The sequence below is a fragment of the Trichosurus vulpecula genome, chromosome X (assembly GCF_011100635.1).
Source record: "Trichosurus vulpecula isolate mTriVul1 chromosome X, mTriVul1.pri, whole genome shotgun sequence".
NCBI classification, from domain to species: Eukaryota; Metazoa; Chordata; class Mammalia; order Diprotodontia; family Phalangeridae; genus Trichosurus; species Trichosurus vulpecula.
Window position 1 is genome coordinate 17,931,633 of NC_050582.1, and position 13,207 is coordinate 17,944,839.

A 13,207-nucleotide genomic window follows, 5' to 3' on the forward strand; every position below is an offset into this window, starting at 1 on the left:
TCAATTAAATCTGTGGGAGCTGATGAGAGGAGAAGAAGGCCTAGGACAAAACCCCAAGGGACACCTACTGTTAGAGGGTGTGATCTGAATGAAGATCCAGCAAAGGAGACTGAGAAGGAACCATCTGACTGGTAGGAGGAGAACCAGGAAAGAGGGACATCCCCAAAACCTAGAGAGAAGATATCCAGGAGGAGAGAGTGATCAACAGCATCAGAGGCTGCAAAGAGGTTGAGGAGAATGAGAACTGAGAAAAGGCCATTGGATTTGGCAAAGAGATCACTAATAACTTTGGAGAGAGCAGCTTTAGAGGAATGAAAAGATGAGAAACCAGATTGTAAGGGGTTAAGAAGAGAGTGAGAAGAAAGTGGAAGTGCCTGTCGTAGACTCATTTTGGAGAAGTACAGTCCCTAAAGGGAGAAGTGATACAGGACGATAGACAGCAGGGACAGAAAGATAAAGTGAGTTGTTGTCAGGAGGGTGGACACATGAATTTTTGTAGGCAGTGGAAAGGAGTGAGTGGGCATGTGTGTGCTGCATGTGTGTTGTGAGGAGGTCTGTGTGAGAAGGGAGTGAGCGTGGATGTGGAAGTGTGTGTTCTGTGTGTCTATGCTGTGGGGAGTGTGTGAGGTGTAGGGAATGTAAAGATTGTGTGTGAGTCTGTTCTGTATGTCTGCATGTGCAAAGGAGCCCATACACAGGGAGCGATTAAAAATAAATGAGAGTGGGAGGACAGAGGGGGTGATGTGCTAGAGGAGGTGGGATGTGATGAAGTTGTTTGAACAGGTAGAAGAGTGAGTCTTGGAAAAGATTAAGGTCACTTCATCACGTGAAACAGGGGTGAAGGAGAGAGTGGCAGAAGGCACTTGAGTGATAGGAGTTGAGGAAGAGGAGAGAAGAGGGAGCTCACTCCCCAAATCACACACAGACAGATACTACACACATACACACACGCAAGTACATTCACCCCTCTCCCCACACTCATCTCCCCACACACGCACTCACATACAGACACTCATCCCTCTTCCCCGCCCCCCCCCCCGCCTCACACACATATCCCCAGTCTAAGGATTGTAAGCCTTAGCAGCAGGTGCCTGGCATCTTCCGAGCGCCGCCCCACCCTCCCCGGGAGCTCGAGGACGGGAGGGGGCGGGGAAGAGAGGAAGAGATGGAGAGGGGGGAAAGAAAGGAAGAGATGGGGAGGGAGAACAGAGAGAGCGCGCGAGCGCAAGTCGCGGTTGCCTAGCAACCGGAGGTCGCGGACAATGAAGCCCTTTGTGCGTGCGTGCCTACGTCCGCGCGGACTGCCCAGAGTCCTTGCCGCCGCCGCCGCAACAGCAGCAACTGGCACTGCAGCAAGCGCTACAGACACAAGCCGGGGCTCCTCCGCCGCCGCCGCTGCCGCCGCTGCCGCCGCCGCCGCCTCAGCAGCAGCCGCTCAGCCTAGCTCGCCTTGCGCTCCTGCCTTCCGTCCGCTCTCCAAGAAGCCGCGGCGGCCGTTGGCCGAAGCCGGGCCACAGCGACCCCCGCTGGGCCCGGACAGCAGTGACCAACAGTAAGTGGAGACCCCCGGCTGCCGCGCCAAACTTGGGGACCTTGGACAGCGACTCTCGCAAGCCTCACGCTAGGGCCCAGGTGCCGGCCACGTGGCCCTTCGCGGGGGGGCCAGAACAACCATGGCCAAGCAACCCTCTAAGGTGCACGGTTTGCGAACCGAGGACTCTCTCATCGAAGGAGTCAGTGACCAGGTGCTAGTGGCCGTGCTGCTTGGCTTTGCCTTCCTGGCTGTCCTGGGCTATGCCCTTCTAAGAAGTGCTCAGCAGCACATCCATCCCAACAACCGCGAGCTCGTCAGGGTACTGAGAGAACAACTCCACAGGGAGCAAGATCCTCCAGCCCCTCGACCTCAGTTCTACACGGACCTGTCCTGTCCCATCTGTTTACATCATGCCTCTCTTCCCATCGAAACCAACTGTGGCCACCTTTTCTGCGGCAACTGCCTTATTGCTTACTGGCGTTATGGTTCATGGCTTGGGATGGTCAGTTGTCCGATCTGTCGACAAACAGTGACTTTGCTATTTCCTGTGTTTGGTGAAGATGTCCATTCTCTTGATTCCCGGCGTTTACATCAAGATATTCATGATTACAACCGACGGTTCTCGGGGCAGCCCCGGTCTATTATGGACAGACTTATGGATCTCCCCACTCTGCTAAGGCATGCATTCCGGGAACTGTTTTCGGTGGGTGGACTTTTCTGGATGTTTCGCATCAGGATTGTCCTGTGTTTAGTGGGAGCCTTTTTCTACCTGATATCACCTTTGGATTTGGTTCCTGAAGGCTTGTTTGGGATTCTGGGGTTTCTGGACGATTTCTTTGTCATCTTTCTCTTGCTTATTTACATCTCTATCATGTATAGGGAGGTAATAACACAAAGGCTGAACAGATGAAATAAAGGTTGGAGAAGATTGTTTGTTGTTGTCATGTGTCCTTAGAAAGAACCACTTGAATATCATTTAACAGGTTCACAATACTAATGTTATTAGCTGGTATTTGTATAGATGTTGAATGTTTGGAAAGTGCTTTGTAAATGTCATCTCATTTGATCCTCACAACAACCTTGGGAAATAGGTGCTACTGTTCTTGTCCCCATTTTACCGATGAGACAATTAAGGCAGGTAGAGGTGAAGTGGCTAGCTAGAAGTCACACAGCTAGGAACTGTCTGAGACCAGATTTGAACTTAGGACTTCCTGACTCCAGGTCTGGTGCTCACCATATTAATAATGATAGCTATATTGCTTTAAGGTTTGCAAAGTGATATATATATATATATATATATATATATATATATATTACATCTTTTGATCTTCGCAGCAACCCTCGAAAGTTGGTGCTATCATAATCTCTATTTTGCAAAGAGCAAACTGAGAGAAAGGTTAGGTGACTTACCTAGAATTACATAGCTAGGAAGTGTTTGCAGTTGGATTTGAAATCAGGCTTTCCTGACTTCAAGTTCAGCGCTCTCTCCACTATGCTACCAAATTGGATAAACATCCAGTAAAACATAATGGGAATTATATTTAAGATGTTGATAGCTCCAATACTATTGTTAGATTAATAACTAGCTAGGTATATTTGTTCAATGGTTACAATACAGTCTTTTCTGAAATGGTGAGATTAAAGAAAAAGGGATCCTTTGCTGGTATCTTGACTTCACCTATCCTCCAAAACTACTCCAATTAGCAAGACTATAGGATTATGAGTGGTGGAAAGGGACCTGAGAGGTCATTAGTCCAAATGACTCATTTGACAGATGTGGAAACAGACCATGAGGGGAAACTTTCTCAAGGTCACACAGGTGGGAGGTGGCAGAGCCCGGGCTCAAATCCAAATCCAACATGACTCCAAGTCCAACATGACTTCACTGTAAGATTCTATCAGTTATCCACTACTTATTGTATTCATGTCTCTTCAATGGAAACTTATGTGATGTGTAGATATTGTGTAAAATATTGTTATTAAAGTGAAATGTTGCATGACATTTAAAGAGTCAGTTTGTTTTTTGGTATTGGCTAAATTCTGTGTACCTGGAACAACATTTTCCTTCTCTATTGCAGCATGATTCTTTTTTTTTAACAGTTGGAGCTAAAAGCAGCAACCTCCACTTAGCACAGAATTCATTTGGTTTGTACTTTGGTTTACAGAAAACACTGTTTCATCAATTCCAAATTTCAAAATCTAGCACAGTGTATAACATTACATATTCAATAAGTGCTTGTTGAATTAAAATGTATGCATTTCTTCTTAACCAATAGAGGACTCACCTGTATCCTGGAAATGACAATCCAAACGACTATACTTGGGATAAATCAGGAGCTAATAAGTGAGCATCCAGTTCCACTTGATGACTTTGAACCAACAGGCACAAATGAACTACACCCTTGGGTCCTGAAAGAAATGGCAGATAGGAAGGCTGAGCCCCAGTCGGTGATATCTGAAAGATTATGAAAAATGGGAGAAGTACCGCAAGGTTAGAGAAGGGCAAATTTAATCCCATTTAAAAAAAATGGAAGTACAACCAAGTTTGCACACTTTAGGCCAGTAAGTTTTACTATGATTCCTGGAGAAATACTAGGATAGATCGTTAAAGAGATGACTAGAAAACCCCTAGAAAGGGAAATGGTGATTACAATGAACCAGGATGGTTTCATTAAGAGGAGGTCAGGTCAGAAAACCTGCATTTCCTTTTTTAACAAGATTGTTAAATTAGTATATGAGGGAAATGCTGTGGATGCAGTTTACATAGATTGTAGCAAACCTTTTGATAAAATATTTCCTACTATTCTTTTGTAGAAAATGGATACATATGGATTATACAACAATATAATCACACAGATTTGAAACTGGTCAGATAGCCAGATGGAAAGTGTAGTTAATGCTTCAATGTCAGTATTGGCAGGAGGTCTCCAGTGAAGATACCTCAGGGATCTGTCCTTGGCCCTAGGCTATTTAATATTTTTATCAATGATTTGCATAAAGGCAAAGCTGGTCAAATTTTCAGCCAAATATCATTCAAAGCTGGCAGGGCTAGGTAATACAGTGGATGAGAGAATCAGGATTCAAAGCCGTAGCTATAGCTTTGGGCTGAATCTAATGAGCTGAACTTCAATAAAGATATATGTAAAGTCTGCACTTAGGTACAATAAAATCAATATCCTGAGTGTAAGGCATGGAGAGCAGTTCTAAAAAAGATCTGGGGATGTAGTGGACGATAGGCTCAATAGGAATCGGCAGTGGGATATGGGAGCCAGAGAAGCTAATGTGGTTTTGGGTTACATTAGCAAAAGCATGGCCTCTGGAAATTGGGAGGTGACAGTCCAACTGTGCTCTGCTCTTGTCGGAACTCATTTGGAGTATCATGTTCAGTTTTGGGCAGGACAGTTTAAGGATACCAATATGCTGGGTTGGTGCAGAGGAACACCACCAGGATGGTACAGGGTCTTGAGTCCATGATAAATGGGGATAGATTGAAGAAACCGGGCATGTTCAGCCTGGAAAAGAGGAGTCTCAGGGGAGACTTGAAAGCCGTCTTCAAATACGTGAAAGGCTGTCACATGGGTGACGGATTAGCCTCATTCTAACTGGCCCCAGAAGGCAGCACCAGGAGCAGAGGGGGGAAGTTGCAAAAAGGTAAATTTAGGCTTGATGTCAGGAATAACTTCCTAGAAATTAGATCTGTCCAAAAACTGACCGAGCTGCTAGAGAAGTAGAGAGTTCTCTGTCCTTGGAGGTCTTTAAGCAGAGGAAAGAAAATCACTTATTGGCTGTGAAACATTGGGGATTGCTTTCATGTGTGGGTTTGGCTAGATGGCTGTGAAAGTTCCTTGCAATTCTCAAATGATGCAATTCTTTGACTTCTTTTGACTTTAGTTCATAAATGACACAAGTCAAGATGGCATAGTAGGAGGTCATGCACAGAAGCCAGGGATGATAGAGCATAAAATGTCACTTAATGCACTCCCTTGTATAGACAGCGATATCTTTGGTACCAAGGGGACACAAACAGAAAAGCACAATTCTCTACCTTGATGTTCTTCTAATTCAACTAGAGAGGGGTATCAACTGGGTCTTCATGCGAAAATGTCAATAATAATTCTATTATTTCAATGTCTGAGTGACTGAGTGACTGAGGATTTCTGATGTCCCCTGTAGTAGAACAAAAGTAGTGAAAACCAAAGCCTATCATGCCATATTCCATTTTAGTGGGAAGGTTTTGGGGATAGTATAGATTATTAGTTGAGGGGGGTAGGCTGCAGTGAATCTCCTCTGGAAGTCTTCTATTTCTATGAGAAGGTTTAAATGAGTTATGCCCCAAGCAGAAAATGGGCTACATAACATCTTAATATTGTTCCTACTTCCTTAATTCTAAGTCCCTGACCCAATCTAATGTGTGGAGGAAATACTTTTCATAGAAACCCTATAGCTGTAGGCACTAATCAGATAAGGAAAATGGAAGCTGTGCTGATATATTCTACGCCTATGTTTATCAAACTGTAAAACAACGCTTAGGGAAGCAAAAGTAAGGTACACTGGGTTACATTTTCAATGTCTCTGGACTATTCCAACAATTACAATTCAGGTGCAAACGATGACTTAATTTTAAGATTTTTGAAATCCCTCTCAATTTCTTGGTTAAAATAAACCTTTATCATATTATAATATTATGGTTTGGGTTAGAGTTAGAATGAAACATCCTAAAATGGGAACACACTGACATCTTGGAATTTCCAGACCTGCTTATACACAATGCATTCATTTATAGGAGGAGTTCTTAAGACCTGAGAGGTCATGGACCCATTTGGCAGTCTGATGAGAAGACTTTGGACCCCTTCTCAGAATAATGTTTTTAAATGCAAAAAGTAAACTACAGTTACAATGAATACCAATTAAAATGAAAACAAAACAAAAGTTTTGGGACCCTGAGTTAAGAACTCTTGATTTAAAGAGAGTTCTAATTCAGCATATTTAACCCTGCAACCAAATCAAGTACCTATCACCTTGTTTAATTCAGTATTTGAAATCAGAGTAATATGCTCTCTGGGAGGCATTATGGTACAATGGAAAGAACACTGGCTCTTGAATCAGAGGATTGGGGTTGAAATCTTATCTCTGATGACCTTGCATAAATCATTTAACTTAATGATAATAGCTACCACATAACTATTATGTAGCTAATAGCTACATAAAGTAGCACCTACTATGTGTCAGGCACTGTGCTAAGCACTTTACAAATATCTCATTTTATCCTCACAACAACTCTGAGAGGTAGGTGCTATTATGTTCCTCATTTTACATATGAGGAAACTGAGTTAAACAGAGGTTAAGTGACTTCCCTAGGGTCACACAGCCAGTGAGCATCTGAGGCCCCATTTGAACTCACAGATTCTTGATTCTCAGGCAGCTAGGTGGAGCAATAGATAGAATGCCAATCAGAAACATTCATTTTCCTAGGTTCAAATGCAGCCTCAGAAATTTACCAGCTGTGTGACCCCAGGCAAGTAGCTTAATGCTATTTGCCTCGATTTCCTCATCTGTAAACTGAGCTGGGGAAGGAAATAGCAAACCACTCCAGGATCTTTGCCAAGAAAACCTCAGGTCAGGTCATGAAGAGTCAGACAACTGAAATGATTAAACAACAACAACTTCCTGATTCCAAGACTTAACCACTGCACCACCTAGCTAACTAACTTCCCTGGTCATCAGTTTCCTCATTTGTCAAGTAAGGGAGTTGGACTAGATAGTCTTTGAAGTTCCTTTCCAGATTTATGATTTATAGTAAGCTCAAAGGAATCAAAGTGTTCCTGATTTTGAAAAGTGTCCTTTATTAGCACGGTTAACAGTCACAAAAAAAGAGCAGGGACCAAAATGGGCAACTAATTCCATGGAAGCTGGCAGAGGCTGGAGAGCTGCCCACCAGACAGTGATCACAAAAATCCCAATCTCCAGCTTTTGAGTGGTGGACCTTCATTACGGGAGCAAGAGAATCAAAAGGACTTAATTTGATCACTTGGGGTAAGGTGGCTCCCTCTCTCCTGAGAGATGGTAGTTTACTCTGAACTCGGATTTCAATGTTTGTCAGGCAATAAGCTCCCTCCAATAGACAAAAATGATAGAAATGAAGGGATTTCACCCCAATACAATAAAAAAGTATCTGCCTTAAACCAAGAGCCAAAATATTATGCAGTGGAGAAACATTTGAAGCATTCTCACTAAAAAGTATCACAAGAATGCCCGCTGTAACAATTTCTATTAATCATTGCCCTGGAAATTACAGCAATTGCAAAAAAAAGAGAGGAAAACAGATTATTATCTGCTTAGGGATTAACGGAAATATAAAGGTCAAAATATCATTATTTACAAATTACATATCTAGATAATCCAACTGTCAATGAAAAATTGAGACAAAACTAAGTTAGCCAGGTAAAAGACTAAGCCCCTCCCCCAAGTCAGGTGTACTTTTATTTATTAGTAATCTTTATTAAAAAAATAAATTCCATTTAAAAATCACCATCGTGGGAATTAACCATCTTAGAAATTCATATGATAACTAAAAGACGATTTAAATAATTGTTTGAACTAGAAAAAATAATAACAAAATTCATCCTGAAGAACAAAAGTTTAAGAATATCAAGGTGATCAATATAAAAAAATGTGAAGAAAGTGGCCTAACTGTTCATGTATGGGTCATTTCACCAAGGTAAAAAGGACAATACTCTAAAATTTAATTTATGCATTTTTAAAAATCAAGCCTATAATTTCATCATCTGAATGGAAAACTTGTAGAAGACAGATGGTCACTAAGTCAGCAAATTATACCCTGAGAGTTATCTGGGGCACTGGGAAGTTAGTTAAGTGACTTGCCCAGGATCATACAGCCAATATGTGACTATAGCAGTAGCAGGATTTGAAGTCACCTCTTCTTGATTCCAAAGTCAGCTAGACACTTTCTCTCATATTTAACAAGTATGAAAGAGAATTAATAACTTGTTATCTAAAATATATATGCCACCAAAACATTTACAGAGGCATATACTAGTCCAAAAGGCTTGAAAAATGGTAATACTAATGTGAAAATATGTTTAATACGAATGTATATATAAAGTCTATATCAGATTGCAGGGAGGGGGAGAAAATTTGGAACTCAAAACCTTATGGAAGTGAATGCTGAAAACTAAAAATAAAATAATTATTTTTTAAATGGTAGTTTTATTGGGGATGAATCCCACAAATCCCTGTCTGCTTCCTCTACTAGTCCATCACATGCACTACCATCATAGCCTCTAAAAAATGAGAAATCTTTAATTTACATATGTCATGGAAAAAAATTACAGATACATTTGTACATTACATGTGAGCCCCCCAGACACTAGCCAATCCCTTTGTTAGTCCTCAGTAGGCGGACCTCCAGAGTTTTTGCACAAAGATCCTGGGTGGATTTCCCCCCTTCCCTGTATCTGCTAACCATTATTACAACTGTCCCCAGGGACAGCTTTGAACAGCAGCAACCCAACCATCTCCCATGTACTGGATTACTTCTTGTTCTTCCATACCTAATAATTAATTATCATAATATATTGATATAAATATACAATATATTTAATATATTATTAATAATAATTAATGAAAAGAAATTCTGGGTAGGGGAAGGGGAAAGCCAAGATAGTGGAGTAAAGGCAGGGATTCACCTGAACTCTCCCAAATTCTCCTCCAATGTTAAAATAACACCTCAAAACAAATTCTGGAGCCCAGAACCAACAAAAGGAAAGAGGTAAAACAATTTTCAGTCCAAAACACCTTAGAAGGTCAGCAAAAAGGGTCTGTCTCACTAGGGTGAGAGTAGAATGCAGACGATACCTTGGCAAGGCAGCAGCAAGCCTTGGGGACACCAAAACTGTGGTGGTGGCTTCCAAACTTCTCAGCCCATAGATGGTAAGGTGGTCAGACAACTGGTGAGAAGGAGATTATAGGAAACTCTTTGCTGGCATTGGGTGCAGGACATATAACCCAGGAACTGCACAAACAGAATTATAAAACAGTTTTCAAAAAAAAAAACAGTTTTCACACAAATAAAGTCAGATCTAAACAACTTGGAAAATATTCGTTGCCCATGGGTAGGTTAAACCAATATAATAAAAATGACAACCCTGCTTACATTAATTTACTTATTCAGTTCCATACCAAACTACCAAAATTATTTCACAGAGCTAGAAAAAATAATAACAAAATTCATCCTGAAGAACAAAAGGTTAAGAATATCAAGGGAATCAATTTAAAAAAAAATGTGAAGATGGCCTAACTGTGCCAGATCTCAACTGTATTACAAAGCAGTAATCTTCAAAACAATCTGGTACTGGCTAAGAAATAGAGTTGGGGATCACTGAAATACATTAGGTACACAATACACAGTAGTAAATGTCCATAGTAATCTAATGTTTGATAAAGGCAAAGTGGAAGTGAGGGAAACAGAGTTAAGTGACTTGCTCAGGGTCACACAGCTAGTAAGTGTCTGACACAAGATTTGAACTGAGGAAGACGAATCTCCCTGACTTCAGGCTGAGCACTGTGCCACCTACTTGTCCAAAAGCAAAAATTTAATTTGCTGGTGTGAGGGAAAACCTCATAGTTGTTTTGATTTGTAGTTTTCCTGTTATTAGTGATTTAGAGCATTCTTCCATGTGGTTGTTAATAATTGGCAATTCTTTTGAGAATTGTTTGTATATATCCCTGGAAGAGTACTCTATTGGGGAATAGCTTTTGGTGAGTGTGAGTGTGTGTGTGTGTGTGTGTGTGTGTGTGTGTGTGCATGAGTGTGTATTTTAATTCTTTGTATAGCTTAGACACCAAACTCTTAGAAATTTACATATATATGTATATTTTTGCTATTCTATCACTTCCTTTCCTATTGCTTTAATTTTGCTTGTGCAGCAGCTTTTTAGTTTATGTAATTAAAATGATCTATTTTCTCATTTGTAATGAACGCTGTCTCATTTTATTAAGAACACATATCCAACCCATAGCTGTGAGAGGTATATGATCTGCCTCTCTTCTACTCTTTAAAAATGGTATGATCTTTAATATTAAGATTACATATCCATTTAGAATTAGCAAAAAAAAGGTGTAATGTTGTTTTCACAGCCTAATTTTAACCAGACTGCTTCCTCACTTTCCTAGAAGCTTTTTAAATCAAATAGTAAGTTCCTTCCTAAGTAATTTATGCTTTTTGGTTTATCATTTAGCTCCAATGTTTCTGATTCTCCCTTGTCTGGACAGTTCCATTGCGCTATATCTCTAGTTTTTAATCATGCTCAAATGGATTTGATGCTTGATGATTTATAATATACTTTGAGACTTGAAAGTGTTATTTTTTCCTGCATCCTCTACTATTTTTCATTATCTTTCTTGAAATTCTAGATCTTTTCTTTCTTCAGCCTAATGAATTCTGTAATTATTTTATCAATTTCTATAGGGTATCCCTTTAAACTCTGAACAGAAAGATTTCAAGGGAGAATATCACCAGTCTCCCAGGAAGGGGAGGGGGAAGCCCCTCAGGCTGAGAGATGGGTCCTACATCTAGAATAGGAAGGGATCTTAGGGGCCACTGAGTCCAGCCCACTTACTTAGCACATAAGGAAACTGTGTTCCAGGGAGATTAAGTCCAGAAGGCCTAGACTTTCAAATAACAAGAAACTATAGTTGATAATAAATATTTTCTTTTTTGTATCTGTGCAATGCCCTTTAAATAAAAATAATTCCAAGCAGATAATATAACTTTAAAATAAAGATTTTTCTTCCTCTTCTTTCTATTTGCAACTTAAGAATAAAAAAAATTCCCTGTGTCAACTGACGTAGCTTGGTCCTTTCCAAGGCATTCTGCTTCCTTTTAAAAGACTTTTTCTTCCTGAGGCTGAGGGTAGAAGTGACTTTCCCACCCTTCCCTGTGATCCCAGGGATACTGAGCGACTTTGACCCTCCACTGAAAAGCATTGTGTCACAGTTGGCTCCCTCAGTGGGGCAGAGCCCCAGGGCATGTCTCATGGAGCCCAAGGACACTGCCAGGGAGCATCCACAAAGGGAGGCTTCTCCACCTCCAGTTCTACCCCCATTACAAAATGAGCTAGAAGGCTCTATTTGAAGGCACATCCAGGACACCATCCAGCTCCTCTGCACCACCTCCAAGACTCCTCTTCAAGACTTAGCTCAGGGGCTGCCTCCCCTGTAGCCTTTCCAGACCTCCCAGCTGGAAGTGTTCTCTCTCCTTCCTCAAAGGGCCCTCCCACATGGGCTGGACCTCTCCTTTGCCCCCATGCCTCCCCCCAGCTTCCCTTAGACATTGGTATCTGCACTAATCCAGTGGAAATGCTTCATGGGCAGACCCTGGGCTCAGGACCAAGGGACAGCCTCTCCACCTTCTCAGAGGTTTTCTCAAAGTGGCTCCCTGTCCCACTGCTCCCTGCACCTTGCTGTGCCTATGTTGGGAGGATTGGCCAGGAGAAATCAATTCAACTTAAATGAAGTCAACAAGCATTTAATAAACACTTAGCATATGGCAAAAAGGCAGCTCAGGACGCCTCAAACACTTAATAGCTGTGTGACCCTGGGCAAGTCACTTCTGTTTGCCTTGATCTACCAGAGAAGGAAATGGCAAACCACTCCAGTAACTTTGCCAAGAGAAATCCATGAACAGAATTGGCATGCTATAGTCCATGGGGTCATGAAGAGTTGTGCAAAAATGAACAACAAAAACAACACATACCAGACACTAGGAGCTGGGAAGAAGGCAACAACAGTCCTAGCCATCAAAGAGCCTAATAAATGCTTGTTGGTTTGTTGACTTTGACATTGAAAGCTGGAAGGTTCAAAGCTGAGCTATCCCTGAGATATTACAGGAACAAAACACTAAATACTCAAAGAAAGCAGCAGCAGGATCCAAGAGAATATAAAACAGGCCTGCTGAGTGAGGTCCAGATATTCCCTGCCTAAGTGCTCAGAACCTGGCCTGAACACAAAGCTTAAAGTTAGGAAGCAAAGCTGGAAAAATGAGTTAAAAAAGAATCCTACCATAAAGATAGTTATGCCCAAGACATAAATGCCCTAATAGAGAATGACTCCAAAACATTCACAAGCAAAGCCTCAAAGAGAAACAGAGCTTGGTCATAAATGCAATTGAATTTCTGGATGAAGTGAAATAAACCATGAGCCTTACAAAAGAATAAAAAATAACTGTATAAATGAAATGATAGCACTAGGAGAATGAATTGGAAAAGAAGTGAGAGGGATGGATAAAAGAAAAAATAGCAGCTTGACACAAGAGGTACAAAATCTTGCCTAAACTATAAATCCTCTGAGCATTAGTATAGACCAAACAAAAGCTAATGATTCCATGAGACAAGAATAAATATGAAAACAAAGTCCAAAGAATGAAAAGAAATAGAACAAAATGGTTAGTATCTAACATTAACAGCCAGTGACCTGGAAAACAGATCAAAGAGAGATAATTTAAGAATCACTGAACTTAGAGAGAGGGAGGGAGGGAGGGAGGGAGAGACAGAGAGAGAGAGACAGAGAGAGAGAAAGAGAGACAGAGAGAGAGAGACAGAGAGAGACAGAGACAGAGACAGAGAGAGACAGAGACAGAGAAAGAGAGAAAGAAAG

The 13,207-nt window shown here is 41.2% G+C and overlaps 1 protein-coding gene across 1 annotated transcript; it reads left to right on the top strand.

Annotated features, from left to right (window-relative positions):
* Positions 1 to 1,673: 1,673 nt before the first annotated feature.
* Positions 1,674 to 2,444, top strand: LOC118832567 (E3 ubiquitin-protein ligase RNF170-like). The gene has a single exon (XM_036739861.1). It carries the CDS (start codon positions 1,674 to 1,676, stop codon positions 2,442 to 2,444), a length of 771 nt encoding a protein of 256 aa, XP_036595756.1.
* The last annotated feature ends 10,763 nt before the right edge of the window (positions 2,445 to 13,207 follow it).